Here is a 23271-nt window from a genome sequence, read left to right on the forward strand (position 1 = left end):
AACTTACATATTGCATTAAACACTGACTCGGTAAGTTGCACACGAATCTATATTGTGGATGACTTAGTCAAGCAGTCAATCATGTTCAGAAATTAATGTCACAAACACTTCTTGCTTTCATGGGTATTTAGATGCCCTTTCGCCTTCGCTACTCGACAGGTTCCTGAGTTCTTTGCCCTTGGTACATATTTGAATCTGCGGTTTTCCTCTAACGCCTGAGTAGCACTCACTGTACTAAGACTTAAACGGAAGAGGGATCATTAACCCATGTTGGGGAAAGACATCGGCCGCGTCACTTTCAAGGGAACCGTCGCAGCACTTATACGCGATCTATAATACCTACCGGAAACCTATACGTTGATGACTGGGAGAGGGCTTGAACTGCCGTCCTCCCGTCTCTGAGTTAGACTGTTAACCAGTGAACCACTTTCCTCGGCGCCAAAAGATAAGCGCTTTCTGTAGTTGCCTGAAAACTGGAATGAATCCATCAGTAGGGCGGTGGATCGTGTTTGGTAACACAAACGAAAGGTGACACGCAAGACATTTCATCTTCACATGAGGACTAGCCCCATTTCCCACGTGCTAACTGCACGTTACGTTTCATGGCAGTGTGACGAAAGTGTTGGCATTTGTAACCGTACAGTGTGTTAACGATGCACGAGCAATGTTATCAGGAGCAGAAATCCTGATCTGATTTCGCATAGCACTGGTGAATTAAATGTAGTTACAGCTGTCATCTCAAGTTCCATATTCACGTATCAGTATAATATTCTTACAACCAACACTTTTTTCTTTGCCATTCTTCTTTTAGGTCGTTGATGTTTATTCATGTCGAGTATGTTGTGCTTGGTATTTGAAATAATTAATTGCGTTGCTCAACGAGATGGCACTGTTGAGTAAACTACTATTTCGCAGCCTTTGAACAAATTTAACTGGGCAAGTTATCTATTGAGACGGATCATAAGTAAAATTCGAAGAACTTTTAAGATTATATTTATTTATCGTATTTAGTAGTACCAGTGTCAGGGGCACAAGATCATACATGATGTCACATTTTACAAGAAAGAAACAGGAAATGTAATCAACTAATTATTAAATTCCAGAATGAGACTAGCAATGAGAGGAAAAGTAATAACGAAAATAACGGATATAGAGCATATGGATGTTCCTCGCTTTAAGAATCGTTACAAAGTTTTTCTGAATAGTAAGTGTTCTGTTAATATTGTTTTCTTTTCAAACTGTTTCGGCAGAAGGGCTCGATACACTAGTTCACATATTTGAATGGACGTTGGAGTTCCTTGGAGGTCCACTGAAATGGTTCAGGATGGATTAGTTTAATTACTGAGTTGTATTTCAACCCACGAAGTATTAGGGATGTAGAAGCTTGTCCGAAGGATCACCCACTAACGATAAATTTTCTTGCAATATTTATCTATTCCATGAACACGCAATTCTGTTTAAGGTTTTGAATTTTCATTCATAATGGTTTCTACCATCCTCTCAGTACAGTTCGATAAACTAGCACTACCGCTTGTCCGCTGTACCAATGATACTGCACTAGTGCTGGTTGCTGAAGCAAGCAGTTAGCTTGAAGTAGCAAAAGTCTGGTGGAACTAATTATTCGTCAGCTCCTAAATACTAATGTTAACAAAACCGAACACAGTTGAGGTCTTCCAGGTTCTCTGAAGAGCCAGTCGTGTAACATTAGGCAGGAAACCGCGTAGGTTAGCGAAATAAGCATAACTACCTCTCGATTCGACGGAGACCATTCTTGGTATTCCGTTACTACGGCACTGGGTAAACGTATGTAATGTGGCTCTTCGAACAGTAGCAGTACAGTGGACAGTGATTCAAAAAATTGTTTCGCTTACTGCATTAAAATTATTATTTAATTTATTTTATAAATATTTAAAGAAAACCATTTTACGTAGTACCATTATGTAACGTTTTTAATTTTTGACTTGGTAGCTGCAATGATGCCATATAGGAGACGGTACTGTGTCAAGTGGTCAGCTCTTTTGTCTCACAGCATTTACACAGAAAATCTGCTTCATTGAGGTGGAGGCCCAATTGTTGCATTTTGTTTTCGCAATATATGCCACATCAGTGGGGCAGAGTGGCTTGGTGGGAAAGGAACTATAGCTGCAGCCAATAGGATGCAAGCTAAATTTCATCGTCTGCTAAAGTTGTTGAAATAACTAGTGTCACTATGACAGAGATATGTTCTAACATATGAACTACTGAATTCCAACGATATGCCTTGTTCGGCTGGCTCATTTGATATAGTTAATTGCAGCTACACTCATTTTATTTATATTGCAGTTAAAAGTCTCTAAAGACCCCACAAACTTGTAATTTCTTTAAACAGGAACTGTTTTGCAGCTGTGATCGATCAGTTTCTAGATTACAACTGAAGGGACAAAATCAATTCAGGCAAATCCGATCGTGTATTTATGGCTACCTCAAAATTCCTTTTTCGAAACTGGATCGTAACGAGCAGCCTGCAGTTAGCTCTGAACTCTATCTCCCAACTGAGTCTGTCCCTCACATAGGGTCCCTTCACATATAGGTATATCCCTCAGCACTCAGTATACAAGTTTTATTACTCTGGATCTGTTACAGTCCTATAGTTCCCATTCATTCATTTATAGGAAAAATTATCTAAATGGCGGAAGTATGGTTGAAGAAAATAATTTCTTTCAGGTGTTGGGCATTGTAATGAAACCTACCCGTATAACGTTTCTTCAGTTGGTAATAACAAATTCTACCATGTGAAGTTAAGACGGCGGTATAATAACTTAATAACCACGACGATGGAAATATAGCTGCCATATTCATCATGTGGCAGCGAATTACGCTACAAGTTCAGAAAGAATTTCTGTTTAACTAGTAAAAGTAAACAAAGCGGAAAAACAATTAGTCACACCCTCCACGGGAGATATCATGCCAGCATCGTGCAGCACAGCCCCAATTCGGCGAGTAAGACAGTCTACAAGTTTCTTTGCGTAACCTGTATCCAACTGAAGCCATATTTTCATGATTAGGTTCGCAGAGCTAATGAACTACAGAGCTGTTGAGCGTCATGTTTGATCGCTAGTCCAAACAGTCTCAGATCTTCTTGCGGAAACAAGATGAAGTGACTGAGAGGAGCAGTCCAAATGTGATACGCTCCCAGACTACTGGTGAAACCAGGATCATATCCACGAAGCACTAAGAACAAGGCTGTCGTCATCTTGGAAGAGGAGAGTGCCCAGAGCTCACTCACTGTAAAGATGTAGGATAAAGGACGACGCTTGTCCATCGAGAATGTACAAATAAACATCCTTCATTTCCATTGTTAGCCTGAACAAATGGAAGAAAGTCATGCTACGAATAATACCCTCTCAACAGATGCACCTCCAGGCAGGTAACCTCTACACACTGCTGGTTAGAAGCCTCACTGGACTGTCGGAGCACTCGGCGCCCTGCGCTATTCGAGAACGGGCAAAATGACGATTCGTCGTACCGCACCATACGCCTCCAGTCAGTTAGTGTCCAGTTTCTGTGTCGTTTGACGCACTGAAGAAGCGCAACTTCGAGTGCTGTTGTGAGCTATAGCCTTCTCTAAGGCACCCCGACTCCAGAAGTCTACTGCATACGGTGTCTTTGGCAATGTTGGCTCGGGTCTTGGTTGAGCTGGACAGCTGCAAGTCCTGTCGAGGTTGAAACCGACTGTTGATGACAAGACGTAACCCTCGTCTCCTGTCCCTGTTGGCTGGAACCTCCTGGTGACTACTGCTCTTACGCCATGTTACGTGACTATTAAAGAATCCGTGTTGATAAACGACCGGCGTTCAATAAGTAATGCAACATTTTTTTCTGAAAAAGTGATTCCAATACCCCATATTATTACCCAACCTTTTGACTACAAAGCCCTATTTTTCGACATAATCTCCGTTCAATGCGGTATGCTTACGCCAATTTACTGGCAGCGCCTCTATGCCAGCATGATACCACTCTACGAGTCGACCTCGGAGCCAACGTCTTGTTGCATCAGTAACCGTCACATCATTCACGAACTGCATCCTTTGTTCGGCCAAACTGAGGGAAGCAGCAAGGTGCGAGATCCAGGCTGCAGGATGGATCAGGAAGAACAGTACAATAAAGTTTTGTGAGCTCCTCTCGGGTGCGCAGACTTGTATGAGGTCTTGCGCTGTCATAGAGAAGGAGAAGCCCGTTTGCATTTTTCTGGCGACTGACACGCCGAAGGGATTTCTTCAGTTTCTCGAGGGTAGCTTCAGAACTGATTGTTGCACTATGAGGGAGGACATGAAGCAGAATAAAACCCTCAGAGCCCCAGACGACCGTCGCCATGATTTTAGCGGCTGAGGGTGAGGTTTTGAACTTTATCTTCGGAGGAGAGGTGGTGTGGCGCTATTCCATTGATTGCCGTTATGTTTCCAGTTCGAAGTTATGAACCCATGTTGCATCACCTATGACGATGTTCGACAGTAAAATTGTCACGATCAGGCTAGTAACGCGCAAGTAATTCCGCACAGTAGGGCCTTTGTTACTGTTTGTTCTGTTAGACGGCGAGGAACCGCGGAGGGTACACACCTTTGAGTACCCCAACAGGTGGACGCCTGTGTCAGCACTACCAACAGAAACGTCCAGTTGTGCAGCAAGGTGTTTGATTGTGATCCGTCAGTCACGTCGAATGACAGTGCCCGCATGTTCCAACATTGCAGGAGTCACAGCTGTGTGCGGCGAGCTGGCCCGCTGAAGATCGGACAGGTTTGCGCGACCTTGTGGCGATGATGACAGAACCCCTCGCCCAACGACTCTCCGTGCATTTGTTCACTGCCAAGTCTCGGTAGACATTCTGCAAGCGCCTATGAACATCTGATATGTTCTGGTTTTCCGCCAAAAGAAACTCACTGACAGATCTGTGCATTGAACGCACCTCCGTTACAGACGCAATTTTGAAGGCTACTTATAGCGTCGCCACATATTGGAAATGAAACAACATGGACTGAAGCATGAATATTCCACTATGTCCCACAACAAATTCCACATATTTCCAATCGAAATTAACCGAGAAGAAAATGTATCGTATTACTTATTGAACGTTCGTTGTAATAAGAAATAGGGCAACTTCATTCACGGCGTGGTTATAGACACATCGAAACATGACGGCTTCTTTCTACTATTCTCTCAGGTCTGCACATCAACCCATCTTACTCTGGTGAATCCATATGACCCGCTGGCACATATAAATCACTTGAATGCGATGCCTTAGGTGTGGAGTGGAGGGTCGCATGACCGCCTGGTAGCAGTTCTACTTCATATACAGCGCTCCAACGCGGACAGGGTGCTCTTTTAAGGAAGTGACTAATCTTTTGTCCGATGAATTCACATACACACTATCTGATCAAAAGTATCCGAACACCCCTACGTGATGCGGAATTGACCACTAGGTATCGTGATGGTCGGACCCGCCACTGTAAGAGGACAATCGGAAAAATGGTCCTCTTGGAGCACAAAATAGTCCAATATATTCTTGTTTAAAACAGTTCCTCGTTCTACTTTCCTCAATACGAACGTAATAGCGCTCTTTTTAACATGCAGCTCACCTCTCCATGCCAAACACTTTTCTAACTTTAACTCGCTCACACCCACTAGTGCAAGTCGCTCATACACATCCAGCCTCACTTGCCCATTCTTACTTACTCATCGAGCCCAACTTATTGTCATTATCTCTTTGTACCTCTCTTAACTCTCACCGTATCGAGCCTCATAACCACAGTCTCCTTCGTTTTGTCCTACTACTACTATCTACTCTCACTGTCTCCTCTTTGTCCCTCTTGTACTATTTTATTCATTCCTTCCCACTGCTGCTGTCTCTTCTTGCTGTCACCATCTCTCTATCTCTTCTTCGTTGTTATTGTCATATAGTGTGTCTGTCATTATCACTGACTCTCACGCACTTGCAGTTTCTCCTTCTCTTTATTCCTTATTCCCTCTCCTCCTCCCTTCCTGGCACTGTCTCCTTCACCCTTTTCCTAGCACTGTTCTGCTACAGTCAACTATGTTCCATTGCCGCTGTGTTCCTCTCTTTCCCTCACACTGCTATTGTCTCCTTCGCTCTTTCTGTACCACAACCACCGTCTACTATCGTCCAGTACATTTAAAAATTTGCCCAAAAATTTTGGCATGCGAAAATATTCGCTCTCTTTTTAACTTACAACTCATCTCTCACTGCCACAAGCTCCCCTAACTAGCTCACACCCACTTTTCCGTATTTTCTCCAGTCACTGTCTACTTCTCTCTCAGCATTAAGCGATTATATGTTTATATGCCAAAGTTTTTGGAAATATTTTAAAGGTGGTGAGGAAGATAGTGTGAGATCCCTGGTACCTCATTTCTCAGTGAGAGTTTTTTTATAAACAGAACCATATTCGCATTTTTTGTGCCCCGATAGGAGCATTTCTCCGTTGGTTCTCTTGTCACTCATATGACAAGAACTTTATTGGCCAGTAAAATTTTACTAGTTTACTGCTGTGAAATTGAAATAACGCAAAACTAATTTTACACCACAGACGGTTTGTTACGTGCACAAAAATGTTGCTTGTGCTTCAGTACTTCAACATTCTGATGATAACGGAGACATTTTAAAACACATTTCTCCGCACTACATCACTTTATAAATTACGTTATCGACTCCGACCGGGTTTTACGTGCTCATGTTACGTGCATAGGTTGGGTGAATTTGAATCTTCGTATCTCGGAAACAGGTAGAGACACAAAGAAAATTTTCAGGACTGTTAGAAATTGGGATGTTAGAAGTACATCACAAAATTAACAGCTATATCTTGTGCATAGCCATCTTTGAATTCACGATCCGGTTTTAGCATGAAGAAATGATAAAAAGAATATTTTTGGACTTTATAAGGAACTACGTATGAACTAACGGTTGCTTGATAAGCCCCTTGAAGCCCACCGTATATCAGATCTAATTCAAAGAGATTCGATTTGCTCCTCTTGCCTAAGGAGGCGGAAGTGTGTAATATTCAAATTTTCATCCTGTATTGGAGGATAGTGACAGTACGACGATCCTTCTGTTGGGTACGCGAATGGTCTCTAGCACAAGAGCTATCCAAAACACTTGACCATAATTTTCTGTCACCAACAGAACTCGAGGTATGAGCCCCGGAAGAATACCGTTTGTATGCGCGGTGTTTTGGAACATATTTTAAAGAATGAGAAGACTACTGAGTTGTCAGTAGAGAAGCAGAAACAGTACAATGGATTGGTCGGGAGAGCTCAGTGACTCCGAACGTGGACCAGTCATTGGACGTCACATGAGTAAGAAATGCATCAGAGACACTTCAATAGTTTTAAGGGTGCGCAAGTCGAAAGCTGGCGTATGTGATTGTGAAGTGGAAACACGGAACAACCACAGCTAAACAAAGACGAAACAGACCTTACGTACTGACCGAGAAGGACCGACGAGCATTGCAGAAGATGATTCTAGAAAATTGCATGAAATCAGCGCAAGAAAGCACTCGCGAGTTCGAAAGCGCTACCAGAAGTTCAGTTAGCACAAAGGCAGTGCGTAAGGAGTTGAAAAGAGTAGGGTATAATGGTCGAGCTGCTCTTCAAAGGCCACACGTCTCTGTAATCGATGCTATGTGACGCTTGACGTCGCCTGGAGAACGTTAACCTGAAGTGCCAACAGTGAAATATGGAGGAGGTGGAATTTCGGTTGTTGGGTGTTTTTCGTGGTTTGGTTGTGATCCCCGCGTTGCGCTTCAGAAAACGGTAAATGTGGGAGGATAGGAACAAATTTTACAGCGTTGGTTATTGCATACAGTACAGGATCATTGTTTGTATCAGCATCACAATACAAACTATCATAAAGAAGCATATATGATTCGGTGATTTATGGACAATAACATTCCTGAAACGGTCTGGCCAGCCCATAATCCCGACCTGAATTCAATGAAAAACCTTTGGGATGACTTAGACCGTCGACCTCATTCCAGACCCCAGTCTCCTTTATCAATACCTTCAGTGACTGGCGCTGTTGAGAAAGAATAGACTGTCATTTATCCATAGACATTCACGCACCTCACCTCAATGAAGGTATCCCCAGCAGAGTTCAAACTACCGTAAAGGCGAAGGGGGGAAACATCCTATATTAATGTCTGCTGATAGGTATGTGGATACTTTTAACAAAACAGTGTAACTGGTGACGCTTTATAGTGCAGTGCGTTTTGTGTAGGAGTGCCATCTGGTGACCGGTTTTCTGCTTTAGATGCTCGGATCAGAAGACTAACATCCGGGAGGCGGAGAGGCAGGTGATGGAGCACGTCCTGAGCCCGAGCCGCTACGACGCGCGGCTGCGGCCCCCGGGATACAATGGCACAGGTGAGTAGCACGGCGCGCTTTGGTACGCGATGGGCCTGCGCGCGCGCGCGCGCGCGCGTTTTTCCAAATACACATTAATGTGACCACCGCCTATGTGCGACGTCAGCGTGCAACAAACACTCCCAGACTAGCAGGACTAGCAGTGCATTATCGGAGTGGCGTGGAAAGCAGTGCAGTCGTTGTCATATTGCAAAAGTGGAGCGATTTGTCTGGCTTCAAAAACGGCATGACGATTGGATTTCGAGCAAAGGGCTGGAAGCTCTTCCGATATGGCTAAGTTTGTAAACTGCTCTCGTACCGCCATGGTACCTGGAAAAAGGGCGCTATCCAGTGTCGACGACACTGTGGTGTACCATGGGCCTCGGATGAAAGATGCGGAGATGTGCATGTGAGAACAGAAGTGCAACTGTTGAGAAACTGACTGCCCATATGAACCAACAGTGTCTCGACGAGAGGTCAGTGAACGTTGCTGTTTGTGGGACTCCGCAGCACGCGCCTGACTTATGCACCCGTTTGACTGCTGTTCATCGCTGACGAAGGCCGGCTTTCCACGACAAAACCTCAACTGGACGTCCATTGAGCGGCAAGAGGTGACGTTTCCAGATGAATCACGTTTCATGCTCCATCGGGCGTGAAACGTCTGAAAACAAACATTCTGCAACAATCGTTCGAAGGGTTCAGGCTGGAGGAGTGCGCGTTAAGTGCTGGGGAATGTTTTAGTGGCATCCCCTGGGCGATATCGTCATTCGGATCAACACAAGTATGCATCTATCCTTGGCGACCGTGTCCACCTCTACATGCAGTTTGTTATTTCTCGGAACGATGGCATTTACCAGCAAGACAATGGAAAGTGCTACACAACTCTCGATCTAGATGCGTGGTTCGAAGAGCGTCAGGATGGGTTTACCATACTCCTCTGGCCACCAGACTCTTCGGATTTAAGCCCGATTGAGAATATGTGGGACGACCTCGAACGTGCTCTTTGCGCCATGGATCCTAAACCGCCGGCAGCTGTGGGCGAGTGGTTCTAGGCGCTTCAGTCCGGAACCGCGCTGCTGCTACGGTCGCAGGTTCGTATCCTGCCTCGGGCATGGATGTGTGTGTTGTCCTTAGTTTGTTTTTGTTGTTGTGGTCTTCAGTCCTGAGACTGGTTTGATGCAGCTCTACATGCTACTCTATCCTGTGCAAGCTTCTTCATCTCCCAGTACTTACTGCAACCTACGTCCTTCTGAATCTGATTAGTGTATTCATCTCTTGGTCTCCCGCTATGATTTTTACCCTCCACACTGCCCTCCAATGCCTCAGAACATGTCCTACCAACCGATCCCTTCTTCTTGTCACGTTGTACCACAAACTCCTCTTCTCCCCAATTCTATTCAATACCTCCTCATTAGTTATGTGATCTACCCATTTAATCTTCAGCATTCTTCTGTAGCACCACATTCCGAATGCTTCTATTCTCTTCTTTTCCAAACTATTTATCGTCCATGCTTCACTTCCATGCTACACCCCATACAAATACTTTCAGAAACGACTTCCCGACACTTAAATCTACACTCGATGTTAACAAATTTCTATTCTTCAGAAACGCTTTTCTTGCCATTGCCAGGCTACATTTTATATCCTCTCTACTTCGACGATCATCAAAACTCCTTTACTACTTAAAGTGTCTCATTTGCTAATCTAATTCCCTCAGCATCACCCAACTTGTTTCGACTACATTCCATTATCCTCGTTTTGCTTTTGTTGATGTTCATCTTATATCCTCGTTTCAAGACACTGTCCATTCCATTCAACTGCTCTTCCAAGTCCTTTGCTGTCTCTGACAGAATTACAATGTCATCGGCGAACCTCAAAGTTTTTATTTCTTCTCCATGGATTTTAATACCTACTCCGAATTTTTCTTTTGTTTCCTTTACTGCTTGCTCAATATACAGATTGAATAACATCGGGGAGAGGCTACAACCATGACTCACTCCCTTCCCAACCGTTGCTTCCCTTTCATGTCCCTCGACTCTTATAACTGCCATCTGGTTTCTGTACAAATTGTAAATAGCCATTCACCCTGTGTATTTTACCCTTGCCACCTTTAGAATTTGAAAGAGAGTATTCCAGTCAATATTGTCAAAAGCTTTCTCTAAGTCTACAAATGCCAGAAACGTAGGTTTTCCTTTCGTTAATCTTTCTTCTAAGATAAGTCGTAAGGTCAGTATTGCGTCACGTGTTCCAATATTTCTACGGAATCCAAACTGATTTTCCCCGAGGTGGGTCCTACTAGTTTTTCCATTCGTCTGTAAAGAATTCGCGTTAGTATTTTGCAGCTGTCGCTTATTAAACTGATTGTTCGGTAATTTTCACATCTGTCAAAACCTACGTTCTTAGGGATTGGAATTATTATATTATTCTTGAAATCTGAGGGTATTTCGCCTGTCTCATACATCTTGCTCACCAGATGGTAGAGTTTTGTCAGGACTGGCTCTCCCAAGGCCGTCAGTAGTTCTAATGGAATGTTGTCTACTCCCGGGGCCTTGTTTCGACTCAGGTATTTCAGTGCTCTGTCAAACTCTTCACGCAGTATTGTATCTCCCAATTCGTCCTCATCTACATTCTCTTCCATTTCCAGAATATGGTCCTCAAGTACGTCGCCCTTGTATAGACCCTCTATATACTCCTTCCACTTTTCTGCTTTCCCTTCTTTGCTTAGAGCTGGGTTTCCATATGAGCTCTTGATATTCATACAAGTGGTTCTCTTCTCCAAAGGTCTCTTTAATTTTCCTGTAGGCAGTATCTATCTTACCCCTAGCGAGATAAGCCTCTACATCCTTACATTTGTCCTGTAGCCATCCCAGCTTAGCCATTTTGCACTTCCTGTCGATCACATTTTTGAGACGTTTGTAATCCTTTTTGCCTGCTTCATTTACTGCATTTTTATATTTTCTCCTTTCATCAATTAAATTCAATATTTATTCTGTTACCCAAGGATTTCTAGTAGCCCTCGTCTTTTTACCTACTTGATCCTCTGCTGCCTTCACTATTTCATCCCTCAGAGCTACCCATTCTTCTTCTACTGTATTTCTTTCCCCCATTTGTGACAGTTGTTCCCTTATGCTCTGCCTGAAACTCTGTACAACCTTTGGTTTAATCAGTCTGTCCAGATCCCATCTCCTTAAATTCTCACCTTTTTGCAGTTTCTTCAGTTTTAATCTACAGCTCATAACCAATAGATTGTGGTCAGAGTCCACATCTGCCCCTGGAAATGTCTTACAATTTAATACCTGGTTCCTAAATCTCTGTCTTACCATTATATAATCTATCTGATAGCTTCTAGTATTTCCAGGATTCTTCCATGTGTACAACCTTCTTTTATGACTCTTGAACCAAGTGTTAGCTACGATTAAGTTATGCTCCGTGCAAAATTCTACCAGACGGCTTCCTCTTTCATTTCTTTCCCCCAATCTATATTCACCTACTATGTTTCCTTCTCTCTCTTTTCCTACTCTCGAATTCCAGTCACCCATGACTATTAAATTTACGTCTCCCTTCACTACCTGAATAATTTCTTTTGTCTCATCATACATTTCATCAATTTCTTCATCATATGCAGAGCTAGTTGGCATATAAACTTGTACTATTGTAGTAGGTGTGGGCTTCGTGTCTATCTTGGTCACAATAATGCGTTCACTATGCTGTTTGTAGTAGCTTACCCGCACTCCTGTTTTTTATTCATTATTAAACCTACACCTGCATTACCCCTATTTGATTTTGTATTTATTATCCTGTATTCACCTGACCAAAAGTTTTGTTCCTCCTGCCACCGAACTTCACTAATTCCCACTATATCTGACTTTAACCTATCCATTTCCCTTTTTAAGTTTTCTAACCTACCTGCCCGATTAAGAGATCTGACATTCCACCGTCCGATCCGCAGAACGTCTGTTTTCTTTCTCCTGATAACTACGTCCTCTCGAGTAGACCCCGCCCGGAGATCCGAATGGGGGCTATTTTACCTCCGGAATATTTTACTCAAGAGGACATCATTATCATTTAACCATACAGTAAAGCTGCATGCCCTCGGGAAAAATTACGACTGTAGTTTCCCCTTGCTTTGAGCCGTTCGCAGTACCAGCACAGCAAGGCCGTTTTGGTTAGTGTTACAAGGCCAGATCAGTCAATCATCCCTGCAAGTACTGAAAAGTCTGCTGTCCCTCTTCAGGAACCACACGTTTGTCTGGCCTCTCAACAGATACCCCTCCGTTGTGGTTGCATCTACGGTACGGCCATCTGTATCGCTGAGGCACGCAAGCCTCCCCACCAACGGCAAGGTCCATGGTTCATGGGGAGTTAATTAGGTTTAAGTAGTTCTAAGTCTAGGGGACTGATAACCTCAGATGTTAAGTCCCATAGTTATTAGAGCCATCAGAACCATTTTTTTAAATCCTAAACCGAGAAACCTGGCGTAGCTGGCCACGGCACCGGAGTCGGCATGGCTCCACATCAGTGTCAGTACTTTTCATAACCTCACTGACTCTCTCCCTTCACGTCTCTCGCTACTAAAGATGACTGTATGGGCTTTTGACCGGTGGTCATATTAATATGACTGGAGAATGTTATACCGCAGCTGATGCTTATGACGAACCACGTTGCGGCTCTGGGCTGCATTAACATTTATAGCATCACTCAGTAGAGAGGCTTCATCTACGACTGAAATGCAAGTAATTAATTCTCCCTCTGACGACGTATTACACTGAAGAACACTTTAAAAAAAGAGCAAGAAGCACCCAGCCATCATAACCCATAATAAGTGTGTGAAAGTACATCTCCATTTTCATTGCTGTAGTTCCTCAAAATTATACATAGGTATACCTATTACGTATTGGCAGGCTGCGTGAAATCTGCTAGTGAGCCTGCCTTTTATACTTTTATGGTACCCAAAATGACGTAATTACACCCTTCTCGTATCTCAGGTTATGAAGAGGGGACAAGGAGTGGGAGAGAAGAGAGTTACAGTAGTGAGTGGCAGAGCAGAAAAAAATTAAACTGTAAACATAGAATATAAACATTCCGCGAAAGTCTTGGAATTCTCAGGACCGATTTGTTTTGAGTATCGATATCGATAACAGGAAAACTCGTCGAGATTCTCGATTCTGCCGATGGATGAACTGTGTATACAAGATGAATCACGTAAAACTTGCACAGCAAATATTACGGAAATTGAAAGTGTAACTGAGGTGTGGTTTTCAGAGAACGGATATGTAGTCAGGAGATCGTTGTGTTAGTCAATAAACAGATTGTAATAATACTTATAAAGTGTATTTTTTGTGCAATCATACACTTCTTTAAATGGAACAATGCCTCTTGACATTAACAAACTAAAAGGAGCGTAAATTAGAATATCAGTGGTGTTTATTGCAGAATTCTAGTGCGAGTCATTTACGAGATGTCGTACAAAAATGTTCAAATGTGTGTGATTTCTTAAGGGACCAAACTGCAGAGGTCATCGGTCCCTAGACTTACACACTACTTAAACTAACTTATGCTAAGGACAACACAATGGCCGGCCGCGGTGGTCTAGCGGTTCTAGGCGCGCAGTCCGGAACCGCGCGACTGCTACGGTCGCAGGTTCGAATCCTGCCTCGGGCATGGATGTGTGTGATGTCCTTAGGTTAGTTAGTTTTAAGTAGTTCTAAGTTCTAGGGGACTGATGACCACAATAGTTAAGTTCCATAGTGCTCAGAGGCAGCTAACAACACAATGCCCGAGGGAGGACTCGAACCTTCGGCAGGAGGAGCCGCGCAATCAGTGACATGGCGCCTCTAACCGCGTGGCCACTCCACGCGGCCATGATCTCGTATTTGAAAAGCTCCCACACCGACACATGTACAGTAACTATGGTAGCACACAGTAAAGAACAACACAACTGCATACACTAGTTATGTGGATTCTGACCAGTAGCGAGACTATTAACTATCACACGCTGTGTTCAAAATGACCACCGGCAGTGGCAATGAACGCTTCCCGTCTGCCGGGCAGTGTGGCCACCCGGTTAAAGGCGCTTCAGTCTGGAACCGCGCGACCGCTACGATCGCAGGTTCGAATCCTGCCTCGGGCATGGATGTGTGTGATGTCCTTAGGTTAGTTAGGTTTAAGTAGTTCTATGTTCTAAGGGACTGATGACCTCAGGTGTTAAGTCCCATAGTGCTCAGAGCCATTTTTCAGCTTCCAGTCTGGTATTGAACGACTGCTGCATACGTGCTGGTATTTCAGCGGAGATGTACGGGCAGACTGCAACAATACGTCGTTGCATATCAACAGATGTAGTTAGCATGTCCTTGCATACCTCGTCTTACAGCTTTCCCCACAGAAAGAAGTCTGCAGGCGTCAAATCCTGGGAACAGGCCGGCCAAGGTACAGGTCCTCTGTTTCCAATCCAACGATTTGGAGACGAAGACCTGCTGTAGTAGTTCGTGTACTATGGGTTGGACAGCCATCATCTTGGTACCACAGGTTCCTCCTAGTCTGCAGAGTAACGTCTGCTAGCATCCGTGGAACTTGTCGGCGTTCAGTGTTCTGTCTATGAAAAGCGGGCCTATGAACTGAAGCTTCACTATCCCACACCACACGTTTACGCTCCCTGAACGTTGACGCCCCAGTTGACGAAATCAATGGGGATTATAAAAAGACCATTAGTGCAATTTTCGGCGATTTAACTGGCCATGATTGGTAAATGTGGCTTCATCGCTAAACAAGATACATTATACTTGTGGAGTATCCTGTCGTAATACCCTCGTACAGAAGTTAACACGGTTCACATAATCGTTTCCATGCATCTCTTGATGGGAAGAGATATGACAGGGGTGGAACCTGTGTCGACGGCGAGTGGGCAGGACACTTGCCTGACTCATGCCACATCCTCGCGCGCGGGAGTTAACATGCGGATCAACTGCAACAGCAGCAAGAACGTTAATTCTTCCCTCTTCTGTGTCGTTTGTTACTTCTGTTACGTTGTCTAGATGGCGAGATGATTGGCTTCTATTGAGATCCCTTGCCGCATACGCCGTACCAGAACGAACTGCTTTCTTCCCACACTCTTCATACTCCATGGCCATGTCAGCTTTTTCTACATTGGTAACCCCCATCGTCCACTCACGTCCTATTGCTGGGACTGTCACACACTGACTAACAAGTCACAGTGCACTCAGCGAACACATAAGCTCACTGTGAGCAAACAACAACATCGCTCTTAGCAACTCTGCCTAGTGAATGGTACAAGCAAATGTCAGTCAGCAACTTCTCAAAACATGATATGTCGTAAACGACTGGCATTAGAATCCTACAACGAACACCACTGACATTCTAATTTATCCTACTTTTAGTTTGTTAATGTCAATAGGAATTGTTCCATTTAAAAAGTATATGTTTGCATAGAAAATAAACTTTCTATTACTACAATCTCTTTATTGGCTAACAATACGAGCCCCTAATAGCAATCCATTCTGAGGAAACCGCACATCAGCAGCACTTTCCATTTCCGCAATATTTGCGGTGCAAGTTTTAGGTAATTCACCCTGTATACATAATTAAGTTTGTGTAGAGATGAAGACGGAGTTTCTTGATGAAAAAAAAAAAAAGAAATGAACATTTTCAAAGGAATTGCACGCAGGAATCGAACAACCCAGATGTAACTGATAATCAAAAAGGAACACTGCACATCTCCTAGATCAGATTAACAAGAAAAAAAAACAAAAAAAAAACACACACACATTTTCTCGCATCCCCTTTATAGGAAAGATCTCTTGCCTAGTTGCTAACCTTTTCCCGACAATGGTATTCATATATCCTTCAGCTACGACAGCACATCATTCACTGAAGCAAGACAAGTACCAGTATCTAATTTCGTCCTGTCACGGTTCGTGCATCTCCCCCCGTCGGACGTTCGAGTCCTCCCTCGGGCATGTGTGTGTGTGTGTGTGTGTGTGTGTGTGTGTGTATGTGTGTGTGTATTGCCCTTAGCGTAAGTTAGTTTAAGTTAGATTAAGTAGTGTGTAAGCTTAGGGACCAATGACCTCAGCAGTTGCGTCCCATAACATCTTACCACAAATATCTAATCTGATTTGCTGTGAAAAAATTTGGAAATTCACAAACCTTTATGTGACAACTGGCCACAATTCTACATAGGGCAGACAGGAAGGAGTCATTGTAAGATACTGGGAACACGTGGATGCCTTGTGCATAAATAATTTTGATAAAAATTCACTTTTGTAACACATTTGAAAGAACATGGCCACTCAGCCACAGCCATTAAAGACAACCTGCAGATACTACAAATTGTCAACAAAGGAAAGAAAATGAATCCTATTGAAGAGCTCGAAATTTACATCCATAGCTTCAAATCAGCACAGCAAATTCCCAACGAATAAGTATACCTTGCAAAGAAATCATTTCTACACAACTTTACCGTACTGTTTTAAAATTGTAAACTGTACCTGATGGTGCTCTCAGAAAAAAAATCATTTAACTACAGCTATCGTTCTATAAATTGTAAATGATATTATGGTTCCACATTCATATGACAGTTTCAGTTTGATAATTTGTACCAGCTGTTACGTATTCGTTTGTGTAACATCTTTGTACTTCTTAGACTTGAGCTCTTTGACCATAAGCTCTGATCTGCAATGTATACACGTTGGTTGTCGTGAGTTCATGTGCTTCTGTAGTTACAAACATCTAAAGTGTCACTGCTTTATCAATGACATAACATGGTAGCACTCATAATTAGCATTGTGACTAATCTGCTGTTAACGTGTAAAAGACGTAAATTTTTATAAAAAAAAGTGCTAAGCGTCATATGGAACCAATATGGATACACCAGCTATGGGTAAGTACTATTATATTTTACAACACACGTCTTTTAGCCACTTCCAAATCTTTCACCTGTGTCTATTTAGTCATCACGAGTCATTTGGTTTTTATTCAAACAGTGGTCTACAACCCTGAGTATCGAAACGTGTACATGAGTGTAAACCATGTGAAGAAGGGCACAAGCTCGAAAGCGATCGTGCGTTAAATAAAATCAATTTATATTGGACTAGTAGCGGTTGTTATTCTCCTCTCTATAAAGGAACGATCGTGGAGTTCAGATGCATCAATTATGGATAAAATACATTAATTTCTTCTGTTACATCACATTTCCTTTCTCTCCATCTTCGACACCTTATCTTATGTCCATTGGTGCCAAGAGCCCATACTTTAAATCTACCTGCCTGTAAGCTGTCTTTACTGCTGCGCTTGACATGAGAAAATATGAACTGTGCTTTTTTCTGGACTATTTAGGTCATAATGGTTTGTAGATGTAAGGTTATACGTAGGAACTTCAGAAAGCACCATTCCACGCTAAGACCACTGTGCAACAAGAGTTTCGCATTGTCAGAAGAGATTACACGTCAAGGGTTTCCGGCAGACACAGTTCTGCTGCAGTACGGATAACAGCTGCGTCACAGTGTGGACTCAAATGGTGCAGCAATTGATAATGACTTCTATGTTGTAGTACATGGGAAAGTACGATTCTTGTAAGCAAAACGTCTAAATTAGACACAGAGTCAGCATGAATTTCAGGCTGTATATGAAGGAGACGCGATGTCACCTCCAGCCGTAGTGAAACAGTGACAACAACTTAATCAGGGCCGAACAGACTTGGGTGATAATGATTCGTCATACAGTGCAATTCTTGTGTCATGCGCGGAAAGAGATTTTCTGACGATGAGGACGTTCACACAGCGGTTCTCGAATGACTCCGTGACCGACGATCGGATTTCCGTCGTCCAGGAGTTAGCGACGGATAGAGCGTTCCAACCGTTGCTTGCGAAGACTCGGTGACTGCTTGAACATAATATCATGTACCTGTGTCACTTTGGAGTGTAGTGCAACAGTCAATAAAAGTTACTTGACATGCCATAATAATATTTAATTTACTTTTTGAAGTCCTTTCGAATATTACATGTAACGTGAATCGTGGGTGTCGTAATGAATGTAATATAAAATATGTAGGATGTTGCAACTTCCTGGCAGATTAAAACTGTGTGCACGACCGAGACTCGAACTCGGGACCTTTGCCTTTCGCGGGCAAGTGCTCTACCAACTGAGCTACCGAAGCACGACTCACGCCCGGTACCCACAGCTTTACTTCTGCCAGTATCTCGTCTCCTACCTTCCAAACTTTACAGAAGTTCTCCTGCGAACCTTGCAGAACTAGCACTCCTGAAAGAAAGGATATAGCGGAGACATGGCTTAGCCACAGCCTGCGGGATGTTTCCAGAATGAGATTTTCACTCTGCAGCGGAGTGTGCGCTGATATGAAACTTCCTGGCAGATTAAAACTGTGTGCCCGACCGAGACTCGAACTCGGGACCTTTGCCTTTCGCGGGCAAGTGCTCTACCAACTGAGCTACCAAAGCACGACTCACGCCCGGTACCCACAGCTTTACTTCTGCCAGTATCTCGTCTCCTACCTTCCAAACTTTACAGAAGTTCTCCTGCGAACCCTGCAGAACTAGCACTCCTGAAAGAAAGGATATAGCGGAGACATGGCATAGCCACAGCCTGGGGGATGTTTCCAGAATGAGATTTTCACTCTGCAGCGGAGTGTGCGCTGATATGAAACTTCCTGGCAGATTAAAACTGTGTGCCCGACCGAGACTCGAACTCGGGACCTTTGCCTTTCGCGGGCAAGTGCTCTACCAACTGAGCTACCGAAGCACGACTCACGCCCGGTACCCACAGCTTTACTTCTTCCAGTATCTCGTCTCCTACCTTCCAAACTTTACAGAAGTTCTCCTGCGAACCTTGCAGAACTAGCACTCCTGAAAGAAAGGATATAGCGGAGACATGACTTAGCCACAGCCTGGGGGATGTTTCCAGAATGAGATTTTCACTCTGCAGCGGAGTGTGCGCTGATATGAAACTTCCTGGCAGATTAAAACTGTGTGCCCGACCGAGACTCGAACTCGGGACCTTTGCCTTTCGCGGGCAAGTGCTCTACCAACTGAGCTACCGAAGCACGACTCACGCCCGGTACCCACAGCTTTACTTCTGCCAGTATCTCGTCTCCTACCTTCCAAACTTTACAGAAGTTCTCCTGCGAACCTTGCAGAACTAGCACTCCTGAAAGAAAGGATATAGCGGAGACATGGCTTAGCCACAGCCTGCGGGATGTTTCCAGAATGAGATTTTCACTCTGCAGCGGAGTGTGCGCTGATTGTCCAATCCGTCGGAATTTACAATGGACATGAATGGATGCCGGTGATGAGACAGGACGCTTACGTACGTGTCACCTATCAGAGTCGTGTCTAGACGTATCAGGGATCTAATATCACTCCAGCTGCACAAGCCCCACATCATTACAGAGCCTCCACCAGCCTGAACAGTCCCCTTCTGACATGCAGGGTCCATGCATTCATGAGGTTGTCTCCATACCCGGACACGTCCATCCGCTCTATACAATTTGAAACAAAACTCCTCCGACCAGGCAACGTGTTTCTAATCATCAACAGTCCACTGTCGGTGTTGACGGGCCCAGGCGAGGCATAAAGCTTTGTGTCGTGCAGTCTTCAAGGGTGCACGAGTGGGCCTTCGACTCCGAAAGCCCGTATCGATGTTGTTTCGTTGACTGGTTCACACGGTGCCATTTGTTGATGGTCCAGCATTGTAATCTGCAGCAATTAGTGGCAGAGTTGCACTTTTGTCACGTTGAAAAATTCTCTTCAATCGCTGTTGGTCCCGTTATTGCACGATTTTTTTTCCGGCCGCAGCGATGTCGTAGATTTGATGCTTTACCGGATTCGTGATATTCACGATACATACGTGAAATGATCATACCAGAAAATCCCTACTTCATAGCTCCCTCGGAGATTCTGTGTCCCATCGGTCGTGGGCCGACTATAGCACCACGTTCAAACTCACTTAAATCTTGTTAACCTGACATTGTAGCAGCAATAACCGATCTAACTGCACCAGACACTTCTTGTGTTATACAGGATGGTCCATTGATCGTGACCGGGCCAAATATCTCACGAAATAAGCGTCAAACGGAAAAACTACAAAGAACGAAACTTGTCTAGCTTGAAGGAGGAAACCAGATGGCGCTATGGTTGGCCCGCTAGATGGCGCTGCCCTAGGTCAAACGGATATCAACTGCGTTTTTTTAAAAATAGGAACCCCCATTTTTATTACATATTCGTGTAGTACGTAAAGTAATATGAATGTTTTAGTTGGACCATTCATTTTCGCTTTCTGATAGATGGTGCTGTAATAGTCACAAACGTATAAGTACGTGGTATCACGTAACATTTCGCCATTGCAGACGGTAAGTGCTTGGTGATACATTACCCGTGTTAAAATGGACCGTTTACCAATTGCTGAAAAGGTCGATATCGTGTTGATGTGTGGCTATTGTGATCAAAATACCCAATGGGCGTGTGCTATGTATGCTGCTCGGTATCCTGGACGGCATCATCCAAGTGTCCGGACCGTTTTCCGGGTAGTTACCTTATTTAAGGAAACAGGAAGTGGTCAGCCACATGTGAAACGTCAACCACGACCTGCAACAAATGATGATGTCCAAGTAGGTGTTTTAGCTGCTGTCGCGGCTAATCCGCACATCAGTAGGAGACAAATTGCGCGTGAATCGGGAATCTCAAAAACGTCGGTGTTGAGAATGCTGCATCAAGATCTATTGCAACCGTACCATATTTCTGTGCACCAGGAATTGCATGGCGACGACTTTGAACGTCGTGTACAGTTCTGCCACTGGGCACAAGATAAATTACGGGACGATGAGAGATTCTTCGCACGCGTTCTATTTAGCAACTAAGTATCATTCACCAACAGCAGTAACGTAAACCGGCATAATATGCACTATTGGGCAACGGAAAATCCACGATGGCTGCGACAAGTGGAACATCAGCGACTTTGGTGGGTTAATGTATGGTGCGGCATTATGGGAGGAAGGATAATTGGCTCCCATTATTTTATCGATGGCAATCTAAATGGTGCAATGTATGCTAATCTGCTACGTAAGGTTGTACCGATGTTACTACAAGATGTTTCACTGCATGACAGAATGGCGATGTACTTCCAACATGATGGATGTCCGGCAAATGGCTCGCGTGCGGTTGAAGCGGTATTGAATAGAATATTTCATGACAGATGATTGGTCGTCGTAGCACCATACCATGGCCCGCACGTTCACCGGATCTGACGTCCCCAGATTTCTTTCTGTGGGGAAAGTTGAAGGATATTTGCTATCGTGATCCACCGACAACGCCTGACAACATGCGTTAGCGCATTGTCAATGCATGTGCAAACATTACGGAAGGCGAACTACTCGCTGTTGATAGGAATGATGCTACACGTATTGACAAATGCATTGAGGTTGACGGACATCATTTTGAGGATTTATTGCATCAATGTGTTATTTACAGGTAATCACGCTGTAACAGCATGCGTTCTGAGAAATGATAAGTTCACAAAGGTACATGTATCACATAGAAACAACCGAAATAAAATGTTCAAACGTATCTACGTTCAGTATTTTAATTTAAAACACCTCCCTGTTTCCAACTGTTCGTCTAAAATTGTGAGCCATATGTTTGTGACTATTACAGCGCCATCTATCACAAAGCGGAAAAAGTGGTCCAACTAAAACATTCATATTTCTTTATGTACTACACGAATATGTAATAAAAATGGGGGTTCCTACTTAAAAAAAACGTAGTTGATATCCGTATGGCCTGTTGTTGTTGTTGTGGTCTTCAGTCCTGAGACTGGTTTGATGCAGCTCTCCATGCTAATCTATCCTGTGCAAGCTCCTTCATCTCCCAGTACCTACTGCAACCTACGTCCTTCTGAATCTGCTTAGTGTATTTATCTCTTGGTCTCCCTCTATGATTTTTACCCTCCACACTGCCCTCCAATGCTAAATTTGTGATCTCTTGATGCCTCAGAACATGTCCCACCACCCGATCCCTTCTTCTGGTCAAGTTGTGCCACAAACTCCTCTTCTCCCCAATTCTATTCAATACCTCCTCATTAGTTATGTGATCTACCCATCTAATCTTCAGCATTCTTCTGTAGCACCACATTCCGAAAGCTTCTATTCTCTTCTTGTCTAAACTATTTATCGTCCACGTTTCACTTCCATTCATGGCTACACTCCATACAAATGCTTTCAGAAACGACTTCCTGACACTTAAATCTATACTCGATGTTAACAAATTTCTCTTCTTTAGAAACGCTTTTCTTGCCATTGCCAGTCTACATTTTATATCCTCTCTACTTCGACCATCATCAGTTGTTTTGCTCCCCAAATAGCAAAACTCCTTTACTACTTTAAGTGTCTCATTTCCTAATCTAATTCCCTCAGCATCACCCGACTTAATTGGACTACATTCCATTATCCTCGTTTTGCTTTTGTTGATGTTCATCTTATATCCTCCTTTCAAGACATTGTCCATTCCGTTCAACTGCTCTTCCAAGCCCTTTGCTGTCTCCGACAGAATTACAATCTCATCGGCGAACCTCAAAGTTTGTATTATTCTCCATGGATTTTAATACCTACTCCGATTTTTTCTTTTGTTTCCTTTACTGCTTGCTTAATATACAGATTGAATAACATCGGGGAGAGGCTACAACCCTGTCTCACTCCCTTCCAAACCACTGCTTCCCTTTCATGTTCCTCGACTCTTGTAACTGCCATCTGGTTTCTGTACATGGCGGCGCTATCTAGCGGGCCAACCATAGCGCCATTTCGTTTCCCCCATCAAGCGAGACAAGTTTCGTACTTTGTAGTTTTTCCGTTTGACGCTTATT

At 43.7% G+C, this 23271-nt stretch overlaps 1 protein-coding gene across 1 annotated transcript in view; it reads left to right on the forward strand.

The window, feature by feature from the left end:
* LOC124612933 (glutamate-gated chloride channel-like) overlaps nucleotides 1-23271 on the forward strand; it is a 156036-nt gene that overhangs the window by 8386 nt on the left and 124379 nt on the right. The window contains exon 3 of the mRNA XM_047141435.1: nucleotides 8297-8409. Within this exon, the coding sequence (XP_046997391.1) occupies nucleotides 8297-8409 (113 nt within the window). The remainder of the gene's footprint in view (nucleotides 1-8296; nucleotides 8410-23271) is intronic.

This window comes from Schistocerca americana, chromosome 1 (assembly GCF_021461395.2).
Source record: "Schistocerca americana isolate TAMUIC-IGC-003095 chromosome 1, iqSchAmer2.1, whole genome shotgun sequence".
NCBI classification, from domain to species: domain Eukaryota; kingdom Metazoa; phylum Arthropoda; class Insecta; order Orthoptera; family Acrididae; genus Schistocerca; species Schistocerca americana.